The following is an 11980-nucleotide window of genomic DNA, read 5'->3' on the forward strand; positions in this document are numbered from 1 at the left end:
TTCTTGTGAAGACGAAGTACCCACAGTTGTTTGTTACGGCTTCGGCCTAATTTCGGGACAATATTCCCTCTACTAGGGGAGGCTGTAACACCCCGTGTTTCAAAGTCAAAGTCAAAGTCAAGATTGAAGTCAAAGGAAGAAAAGATTGCTAATTGCAATCTGTCTCTCCTTGCTCAATTCATGTTTTGACTTCTTTGACTCGTAGAATAGTATGTTTTATTTTTCGCTTTAGTTGTATTATGTGGAGTAATTGTTAAGAATCGCAGTAATCGATGAATACTTATCACTATGAATCGTTGTACGACTGTGAATAATAGGAAGTAACAATACGGTAAAGTCAACTAAACACTAATTGAACTAATCCAATCAACATCGCACTCGCAACTCGAATTACGCATTTTGGTGATTGTTATATGTGTGTGTGTGTGCCTTTTGTGTTACTTGTGCATGCTTATTTATGTTATGTGTGGTAGTCAATCGAAACGCAATCGAACTCAATCGCAATCGAATCGCAAACGCTAAACGAAAATGAAATAAGGATGCTTGTATGTAGATATAGTATGATAATTGGTGGAGAAAAGATAGTGCAAGATATGAGTAGTTGGGATTAAAAGTAATTTGACTAGGAAACTCTATCGCATCGAAATGCTCGCAATCGAAATCGAAACAGCAAAACTCGTCGCACCGAACACTCAAACCAGGCGACCGATCGATCAGGCAACCGGCCGATCGACCAGCCGTCCGATCGGACAGGCTGTCCGATCGAGCTGCCTGGCCGATCGACCAGCCCTTTCCTCTTTGGGTAACCCAATAAATACCCCATGTCGCTTTCATTCTTTCTACTTTTGGCAAGTGACGTCCGACCAGCGCATTCTCCTCACTTTTCTTCAGATTTCTCTCAATTCCGGTAAGATCTCGTCCTAAATCTTGTACTTCCTTGATCTACATGCACTCCTACACCTTTCTATCTTTTGAATCATAACTTTTATCCGTGAAATCACCAAGATTCAAGGTATTCTAGGATGACGTCATCATGTGTTCTTGAAGAACTTCATGTTTTGGCCTCAATCCACCAAGAACCACTTAGATCTAACCGATTTCCACATAAACTAACAAAGATCTTTCAAGGATCTAAACATATTTACAATAAAAAGGATTGAAAGATGGTTTTTCCAACTTTCTTTCAACTTCTTTACACTCAATGCCCTCAAAACCGATACAAACGGAGCTGGTGCCGACCTACTACTCATTCTAGTGGTTGTGTGGCTCGAGATCCGGGTTCTATCCACGAGGTTCACCGATTTCGGGTTAAACTTGAAACACTATCCCGAACAGTTCATTAATCGGATTTGGGTGATTCCTGTCCGATCAGGAGAACCAAGTATTGACAAAGTTTCTGTTGTTTGGCACGATATCACAACACCTCGATAAAAATGACAACCAATCAAACAACCAAGGGTAAGACGAACAGGTCGACCAGGACGGAGTGCCGTCCGATCGGACTTTGTCCGATCAAACAGCCAATCCGATCGACTGGCCAAACCGAACGACTTGCATCTTAGGTCCCACACTTAAACTATTCACCAACATTTGAAGTCTGATCGTTGAACGAGTTGTTATCCGATCGAACTATCATCCGATCGAGTTAACCGCTCGAACATGTGACAATTAGACTTCAACACTTAAACAATTTTCAACATGTTCAATGCACTAGGAATGCCACCCGATCGAACTGTTGTCTGATCGAGTGACACCCTGTTGCGAACTTGTTTTCACTAAAGTGCCCAACCAATCAGGTCGTCGGCCGATCAAATGACCGTCCAATCGACCGACCTGAAAGGTAGAGATACTTCAATGTTTTAAAATGCTACAACAAAAACTTCAAAAGTCAAACCATCATACACAAACACATCCATCCCAAAGAAAGAAACAATCCACTCGAACGGCCATCTGACCAGACCGCCGTCCGAACGGACTGTCACTCGCCCGATCAGCTGTCTGATCGAACTACCATCCGATCGACCAGTTGTTCGACCCATCAACACTTGATTTCGTTTTATGCGTCTCTTATCGTACCATTCTGATCAGGCTAACCATATTCTCAAGCGCTCCCTTCAATCCATTCAATCGCTGTGAGTATACTCGATCCTTTTTTGCTGTCTCACTTTTAGGTGTTACATACGTTACTTATACAAAATCACAGTCGAACATACTACGCAATACTTTAAATGCTAACCGTTACCGCATGTTAACGTGACTTAATGAATGCTTGTTTGTTATGTTTACACATGGAATGTTGTCTACCTGCCTTAGCAACGATAGTACTATAGTTTGGACTCAGCACCCGTTCACTCAGGGGTTGTTAAGGACAATTATTTGCATGGATTACAGTGCTGATCATGTATTACCAACTGCCTTGGGCAGTCAACCTACAGTCATTGGTATCGATAGGTTCATATCGATAACTAACATGCTTTGTTTTACTCAGTGTACGTGTTGGTTATGCGTAAACTATTTCGAACTCTATATGCTATTATAAAACTTGTATGCTCGCCTTTACACTATGTGTATTGACTTTTATTTTAACGTGTCACACCCCAACCGATGGCGGAAACATCGGGATGAGACGAACAAATTGCTCAAAACAACATAACACTATTGTGACAATATGAATTAAATTCATTTCATAAATTTCAAATGAGAATACATTGTTTTCAAGTATAGTTCAAAACATTGTTATTCTAGATGGGTTTCTAGGTTCATCCTAGCTTGTTTTCTTGATCACTTCATCCGTCAACCTGCAACATGTATTAAAATAACATCAACAAAAAGTTGGCGAGTATACAAGTTTAATACATAGCATAAAGTAGAAGAAAAGTTTAAATACTCATATCCAACACGAATAAGATGATCCAAGTTACTACTTTGCCTTTCCCAATAGACTAGCGGGAGGTTAACACGTTCAACTTGTTCAATACATTCAACTTGTTCAATACGTTCAACTTGTTCAATACGTTCAACTTGTTCAATACGTTCAACTTGTTCAATACGTTCAACTTGTTCAATACGTTCAACTTGTTCAATACGTTCAACTTGCATAGCATATGAGATTAACAAGCAGCAAAATATTTCGTGTTTAAATGTGGATAGAGTGTGAATATAACAAGTTTCAAGTGTTGTGTGATTTAAATATGGAATACATGTTGCACCCAAAGTGTTTAAAACGAAAATGGGATCGAGTATACTCACCTTAGATTGCGTTGCGTTTCTTGGAATAGATTAAAGCGTAGAGTTTGTCCAAGAGAATTGTAGACGAGCGCAAGAGATTTACCCTATTGTGATTTGGGAATTCGTTAATTTATGTTGGGTGAAAATGATTAATATGATAACGGGAATTTAGTGGAATTTAATAACTTGTTAAATAATAGTATTTATAATTTGTTGTAAATATGGTAGATATAATATGGATAAAAAAATAAAGAAAATAATAAAAAAAATGATAAATTGAAATCTACATTTTTATATTTATGGATAGTAATAATAACAATGGTAAATAGTAATATAACTGATTTTATATAAGATAATGATTGAATAATAATATTAATATTTACTGATTTTGAATAATATAATATTTACTGAATTTACTAATAATATTGATACTAATTTTAGTAATAATAATAATAATCTTATTGAGGTTAATAATAATATTAAGAATAATGAAAATGTTTATATTAAAATAATCTATAATACTATAAAAAGGAGAAGTGATGGACAAGATTGTAATTTTACCATACTTACAGGTTATAAAGCACTATGTACAAAAACGTGTAAGCCATGTTAGAGGAATTTCACTCAAAATTTTAAGACACCTGAGGGTAATTAGGAGATTTCAGTAGTATATGGATGATTGAATGCTATGCTTCAGTTAGATCGATTCATGTTCTGAATTCCAAAGATCTTCGTCTTTGTTTTTCTCTTCTCAAAACCACCCTCTGACCCTTCGTTCCAGTCTCCACCCTTGAATTGAATCCACACACACATGAGAGAGAAGGGATCCAGAGGAGACGATGACAATGATTTAACGGCGGTTGAGGATCAAATGGTGGCGACGATGGTGTCAAGGCTGTGGTCGTTTATCCTATTTGTGCATTTTGGGTTTGTGTTTTAGAACAGGGGAATTGATTATCTTTTTATGTGTGTGTAAATATTCTATAGTATTTCTTTGCAGACCATTGAAATCAAGTACAAATCAGTGATCCAAACCACGACTACAGATCGAAAAATCAAGCCAAGACGGAATCAGAGGGAACAGGTATGTTGTTGTTTGCTTTAATTTGTACAGAAAAAACGCCGCCTGCTTTAAGGAAAGAACCCTAGACGAAGATATGTTAATCAAAAGAACCCTAAATTATATGTACATCGTATAAAAAATAACCTAACCCTAGAGTAAGATATGTTTATCAATGTGTATGGATTTAACTACTTTTGTATGATAGATTATATGTATGTAACGTGTAACATTTGACCTTAATTAAACACTCACGAAGCTGACTGTTATAGTTTTTATTTGTGTGTGTGTTTATGTATTGGCAGGATAGAAGGATGTGCTAGCATTGGGTTAAATTTATTTATGATGATGGGGCTAGAGGAATTAAAAAAACTCATACCGCTACTTGATGCAGAGAAGGGGTTTTTTTCAGGATCGACATCAGATCCTTCTGATTCTCACATGGTAAATTCATGTTTATATTAGGAGTTAAGATTAACTCTCACTGTTTCAGTTTCAATTTGTGGCTTGATTAATATATATAGTTGCTGAGAGATTGTTAGGTTACAGGATTAGGGCTAGGGTTTAGTTTCTTTACTAGATTTTGCGGTTTATGGAACTTTGAAGTGTTGTTGATTGTGCTATGGTTGCTGAAGTTTTGGCGGTTAAACCGACTATGAGCATTTGTTCTATCTGTAGTGTCATATGTAGATATTTCTACAAGTGTTTATGTAAATAATAGAAGCGGTGTTCATGTTTGGACTAAGTGACTGACAATGCTTACAATGAAACCAGCATCTAGTTCTGTATGTTCCTGGTTATGGAGTTAATTAGTTTCTTAACAAGTTAATACGGTTCTTTATTTGTTATTTCTCCCAACGCTGCCACCTGCAACTAGGGGTGCTACACCGGTCGTGTTCGCGGGTTGGCGGGTTCAACCCGACCCAAACCCGAAAATTCTACACAAACCCGAACATTAGGATATAAACAAGGGTAGATTGGTCCCCATCTGCGATTTGGACTACTGCCTTCTCTAGCACATGTTTATTATATACTTGTATACTATAATAAGATTTTGGTCCGCACACGTTAATTTACCTTTATATTTTAACATGTCATAACTATCTGTTTTTCTCTGCGTTAAACATGTGATTCAGTTATTGTATACGATCATAAAATCTTTTTCATGACAATTTTGTGTAGGCGTAAATGCTCTTTACGGGGTAGGAATTCTTTCAACTCCTTATGCAGTCAAAGAAGGAGGATGGGTTGGATTGTTATTGTTTCTCTTCGGTGTCCTCTCGTTCTACACTGGTATCCTCCTTCGATACTGTTTAGATAGTCAGCCAGGACTCGAGACTTATCCAGATATCGGCCAGGCTGCCTTTGGAACCACAGGACGTCTAATTATTTCTGTAAGTTTACTTATTTATCAAGCAACATACTTTGATTCTTATTTAAATGAAGAGAACATACATTCATTCACGTATACATTATACATATACGCATACGCACCAACTTATCCTTTTTTTTCTTTTTTTTGTTGTGATGCAGATAATTTTGTATGTGGAGTTATATGTAAGTATTTCCGGCTCATTTAATGGCTTAAGTTTAAATTGGTTGAAAATAATAAGTTTTATTAGGATTTGTACTTTACCAATTAATATTTTGATCTACTAATCCGTCAATTTTTATAAGCGCCAGATTGCGTAAATATCTATCTGTTAAATTGCTGCAGGCGTGTTGCGTGGAATATATAATCTGGGAGAGTGATAATCTATCATCTTTGTTTCCAAATGCACATTTAAATCTGGGAGGGCTTATACTTAATTCACATTATTTATTTGCTATTATGATCGCTCTCGCCGTGCTTCCTACAGTCTGGCTCCGTGACATGAGTGTTCTTAGTTACATCTCTGGTAAGTCATACGAACTATCTTTAAAGTTTAAACCGTTTATTTTTTTTATTAATCTTTTAACTTTTTGTCATTTATGTTTATCCAGCCGGGGGAGTTGTTGCTTCCATTCTAGCAGTCGGTTGCTTGTTTTGGGTTGGCTTGGTGGATAATGTTGGTTTTCAAATCGAAACCACAAAGGCGTTGAATCTCTCTAGCTTCCCTGTCGCTATAGGGCTTTACGGCTACTGTTATTCAGGACATGCAGTCTTTCCTAATATCTATACATCAATGGCAAAGAGGAGTCAATATCCTATGGTCCTGTTAACCAGGTAAAGTACCAATGACGCGATACCTGTTAACTGAAAAATATTTTCATTGTTGAATGATTTTGTGTCACTTGGGTCTATTCGCTATGCAGCGTCTGTATATGTGGTGACATGACCCGAAGTTTCGTGGGTTGACCCGAACACGACCCGTTCAACCCGAAATTTTTATTTTTTATGAAATTAATATATTAAAATTAAAATTTACTTAAAAAACACAAATGTAAATATCATATTTAAATTATAAAATCTATGTTAATTTCTCTTTTTAAGTTACAGAACATTATGGTATGGGTTTCTACTGTGACAGTTGTTACATTTGCCTATTTCGATTTGTTAGTCTACTCTTACATTTTGAATTGGTTATTCATTTATTGCAACTTCTAACAGAATTGTAATTGCAACCGAAAAAAAGCTCCCATCCATTTTATTCGATGAGACATTGGTAAGTACGAACTATATGTTTAAAACCATAGGAGTTAATATTGGCATTCTAATATGCAGCAAAATATTATTTTGCTATGTGTGAAAAAGAGTACCTAGACTATGTGTGAGGTGTTATCCACCCAGCACCGGCATCATGTTCAACACATATGAAGGGTAGTTCTGCAAGTGTTAGTTTTTTATTTAAGCTTTAACATTATGCATACATGTGTTTGTACGTTATGTTACTCGGGAGATTGCATCATAGGAACTTCAAAGGGATGGGTGATGGATGGTATTTTTATCTAATTGCTCATATTTATGTTTGTTTCAGTTTTTGAGTTACTCCAAAAGAGTTTGTTTGGAATTTTAAGGTGATGAAGGAAAAAAAAAAGAGAGATTTTGTTCAACTGGAGCTTAAAGCAGATCTTCCGCGGGGTTTTGAAACTATTCAAGGCAAAAACCAACCGGCACGAGGTTGTGTACGAAGTTAATGAAAATATCTGTGATGCTCTAAATTCAACAATCTCTGAAATCAGTGAGATGGCTAACTCTGTAGTTGTCGGAAAAGAATCGGTTTTCCCGAAGAATGCGGGATTTCTTGTTGATCAAACTGACATTGTGGTAAAGCTTCAGGTGTTTAAGCTCCCGGTTTACGTACAGCTTATGAATAATGAGTTCATTTCAAAGCCGTGGGATTTCTTTTCTGACCCGTATGTTGAAATAAATTCGTATGTTACGGGAGCTAATGCTGATGGTGTTGTTACAGATTATCCAGCTACTGCAGCCCGATACAGAAGTAAGTTTATTATATCTGGCAATAGAAGAAAAAGGGACGATGTGTTTACGCGTCCACCCAACCTGAACCCTAACCCGTCTTGACGTATTACCCAACATATACATTTGCTACCTATAACTCCTCTAATGACTATATATACTTCTAACTTTGGCATGCTGTATCGGGAACTCATTTCCCAAAAAATTAACATTAAACTAAAAAAGTTTGGAATAATATAGAGCTATGTATCAGGTTTGTTTCAAGGTGTCGAGAGGGAGGGGTGGTCAATACAGTTCTGGAAGGATAGAGTCAAGAGTATCGCTGTAGAAGAACCCCATTCAAAACTGCCTCCCAAATCTGTATGGCCTGGAAAGAGTCAAGAGTGTGATGGTTGCTGATCGGATGTGTAGAGAGAATGGGGTTACAATTCTTAAGTTGCATTGGATAAGAAGGCCACGTTCTACGGAAGAGGTAATGGAATTAGATGGACTAATGGCAGTTCTTGCTAATATTAGTGTTGGAACTGCACTCGATAAGTGGGAGAAGGCAGAATGACATGGTATTTAATAGGAGACAAGTTACGCTATCAAGTCTGATGAAGGAGATTAAAGTTCTTAGCTACTTGTGTATTCAAAATCGAATGGGCTAACTGTTTGTTAGTTAGTTGTGTAATGCTTTTTTGGTGGAATGAAAGTTTTTGTTGACCCTTCAATAAAAACAAAAAAAAAATATGGAGCTAATTTAGTTTCAGGTTGAACCCATTCATAACTTCCTTACTGCTTTTTTTTCTTACAAGCATGGGATTCATGTGCATTTTCTGTGGAACCACATTGATATCTTACTAGCAATTGTTATATTGGCTTATATTATATATGGTTATATATCTTACTAGCAATTGTTATATTGGCTTATATTATATATGGTTATATATAGTCACTTTAAATGGAGATGTTATTGATTCAAATATGCATGCTTAGAAGTGTTGGTGATTTAAGTTTAATTAATTTATAAAAGGTGTGGTCTGTGTGGGGTACGTGCTTGACATGGGTTCAAAGGGGAAACACACAGGGCCCAAGGGACAAAAGTTTATAGTAGGAAGCAGTTTTTATTGGTTTTGATCCATGTAAGTGTTGATTGCTATATTGAATGTGTGTATACTGAAACGATACCGGTCAAAAGCTCACCGTGTAGCGCGGGATTATAATTGAATCTGATATAAGTTGGGACACGCGCTGCAACGTGCGGGCATTCCCACTAGTATTAATAATAATTCTGAATAATTCTGATTAAAATATTAATAATAATTTCTGATCATTAATAATATTATTAAAAATACTGAATTTATATCTAATGATAATGCTAATATTTCTAATAACAATATAATTACTGATATTTATAAAAATAAATAAATCAATTTCAGTGATTTATGGTAATATAAATAATAATAATAATAATTATAACAATAACAATAATTATATCCTTAATACATATTAGTAATAATTCACATATATTATCAATAATATATCCGGTATAATATATGAATTATAGATAATAATAATAATCATTATAATGATAATAATAATAATCATTATAATTTTTATTAAAAATTTCTGATTAATAAATCTGATTTTATATAATGATAATAATAAAAATAGTGATATTGGTAATAGTTAAATAATTATAACAATGAAAATTTTCTATAATAATAAAACCAGAACAATAGTATCCAATAACTGTAGCAGCAATAGAAATAGCCGGAGGAGGAGGGAGTCGGTTACCGGAAGTCGGTTTCTCCGGCGGCAACAGCGGTGGTCGCAGCAGCAGCTCCGGCGGCACGGCGGTGGTCCCGACAACAGCAGGTGAAGACCAGGATGTGATTTCCGGAGGTGTCTTACGGCTAATGAAGTTGTCTTCTCCGGTGCGGACAACGGCGGTCATAGCGGCGGCTCCGGTGAGGCTTGATGGTGGTGAAGCAAGGAAACCAGGAATGTGTGAGGTGCAGGTTCGAGTGAGGGTGTGGGTCGGTATATATACTATTTCGGAGGTCAAGTAATTTCGAAAATAACCCGTGATTGAATCGCTTTAATATGGAAATGAGTGGAAATTATGGTGATATCTTTAATTTTGGTAAAATGGCAATCACGTGATGGAGGCTAGCTGGCCGGAAATTTTGAATATGGGAAAGATGGAAAGTTGACTGATGTTACGTGTTTCTTGATTTGGGCGGCAAAAGGGGAAATGGAAGGTTCACGTAAACAGCGCATAAAACTTAAACATTTCCATAAACGTTTGGATGTCGCATACCCGGCCGAGTGGTTAAGAGTTCGTTTATTAGCGCTGAGGTCGCGGGTTCGAGACATGCAAGGTGTCGGTTCCTTAAAGAGGAACCCCCCTTTTTTCTGTTTTTGGCACTTAACTGGACTAACTGAGTTTTCTAACTCAGTTAGTGGTCCCTTGTATTAAATACTAACCTAGTTAGCATATAACTATGATTTAACTAACTAAGTTAGATTTAAACTAACCATTTTAACTAAAAACCAATTTCATAATTCTTTTATTTATTTACAATACTAATTTATTTAATTAATTTATTTAATTAATATAAATATTATATTTATTTATTTTAACCCAAATTTTGGTTTGGGTATTCTACCGAATTAACATACGAATTCCCGATTTTTGTCCGGTTTAGGGTAATCTATTGGCAATGCTTGATTCAAGGACTGAGATTAGGATATCCTTCAATTGTTTTTACGTGTTTGACATAGTTTAACGTGTTTCCAAGTGTAATAACATAACATAGTATTAAAACAAGAATATGATCAAAACAATGCATTTTTTTTTCATTATGATTCAAGTCTCGCAATACGATTTGGAATAAATAGGATGCAATGAGAGTACAATTGACTGAAAATAGAAGGTACAACACATAAAGTTATAAATAGAAAGATCAAAAACGCGGAGCGTTACATAACGTATGTGACATGTGCTTAAGATGTCTATTTGCTTGGAAATCAAGGCTAGGAAAGAGTCTTAGAGACCAACAAATAGTTGTCTGTACTAATGAAACCTGAGTTGTCGGAACAGAACAATTTGCCTACATTTGTACTGTAATAATTATATTATCTTATATGACATGGTATGGGACGTGTTACTTAAAATATTTGGTAAATATAATTGTTATGGAAACTTCTGGACAATCTGTTTCGCTCAGTGTCGCGCCTCGATGTTTCCGCCATCGGTTGGGGTGTGATACTTAACATCATGTCTGTCTGAGTACTGAAGTCTCGTAAGTACTTCTAGTTTGTCTGATAACTGTGCTAACTTTGTTCTGTGCACTAATTTAACCATACTGTGTTGCATGTAATAATGGCAACCAATCTTGCAACATGTAATGCATTTGTATGTATATCACAGTATCCAGGAAATCATTCGTCTCGTTAATTCAATCATGCACAGTCATCAAGGTACAATTTACAGTTCATTAGTGTACGGAATACATGGAAAAGTGCCAGTTGTCACATGTCGTAGACAGGGGTTGCTAGGGATCACATTACTTTACTTCACGTGTTCGCTAAACATGTGTCGCGCATACTCTACAATGCAGTCTCGTGGTTAGGTTGTAAACATTGTTTGATAATTACATGCTTCGCCCATTACGTGTTACATGTTGGTTATGCGTAAACGCTTTTACTACTATATGTTATACAAACTTGTGTACTCACATTTACATTTTATGTATTGACTTTATTTTAACGTATGTGACAGGTTGATTTGGATGCTTTGCTGAAACAAGTTAGGAAGTCTAGAAACCCGCTAAATAAGTCTAAGTTGTCGGAATAGACTTGTTTTTAGACTAGGTATCTGTAATGACTGTTTTTGCTTTATCTGTTAGTAGCATGGTTGTAAAAGTCCCGCCTAGGCTCCGAGTACTCCCCGAGTACTCGCTACAAGGTAGGATGCCGAGGCCCGAGTATTGTTTGCCTAGCCTAATTACTCCCTGAGTAATCTCTGCCTAGGCCGAGTACCTCCCGAGTAATCCCGAGTACTCTTAAATCCGACTAGGGAGTGCCTACCGACTTTTGCAACCATGGTTAGTAGTTTGGGATTTTAACGTTAAAGATATTGTCATTTAATAGTTGTTGTGGAGTCTATTGAACAATCTGTTTCGCTTAGTGCCATGCCCCGATGATTCCGCCATCGGTTGGGGTGTGACATCCACGACATTTCTGGGCATAATTCAAGCTACTTATGCCTTAACGCCTTTATGGAACCTAAAAAGTGGGTTAAA

General features: G+C 36.4%; 1 protein-coding gene across 1 annotated transcript; it reads left to right on the top strand.

Annotated features, from left to right (window-relative positions):
• The first annotated feature begins 4039 nt into the window (after nt 1-4039).
• LOC110931455 (amino acid transporter AVT1C) lies at nt 4040-8446 on the top strand. Its single transcript, XM_035984453.1, has 9 exons — nt 4040-4114; nt 4229-4312; nt 4497-4503; nt 5471-5682; nt 5822-5845; nt 6006-6186; nt 6272-6494; nt 6879-7710; nt 7942-8446. The coding sequence occupies exons 1-8, from the start codon at nt 4040-4042 to the stop codon at nt 7015-7017; spliced, it is 945 nt and encodes a 314-aa protein (XP_035840346.1). The 3' UTR covers nt 7018-7710; nt 7942-8446.
• Nucleotides 8447-11980: the final 3534 nt, after the last annotated feature.

This window comes from Helianthus annuus, chromosome 15, assembly GCF_002127325.2.
Source record: "Helianthus annuus cultivar XRQ/B chromosome 15, HanXRQr2.0-SUNRISE, whole genome shotgun sequence".
NCBI classification, from domain to species: Eukaryota; Viridiplantae; Streptophyta; class Magnoliopsida; order Asterales; family Asteraceae; genus Helianthus; species Helianthus annuus.

Bases quoted from the DNA above. Each gene is read 5' to 3' on its own strand.
- LOC110931455 (XM_035984453.1), top strand. From the start codon at position 4,040: ATGAGAGAGAAGGGATCCAGAGGAGACGATGACAATGATTTAACGGCG. The intron at 5,846-6,005 runs GTAAGTATTTCC...AAATTGCTGCAG, and splicing joins TTTTGTATGTGGAGTTATAT to GCGTGTTGCGTGGAATATAT. The intron at 6,187-6,271 runs GTAAGTCATACG...ATGTTTATCCAG, and splicing joins TGTTCTTAGTTACATCTCTG to CCGGGGGAGTTGTTGCTTCC.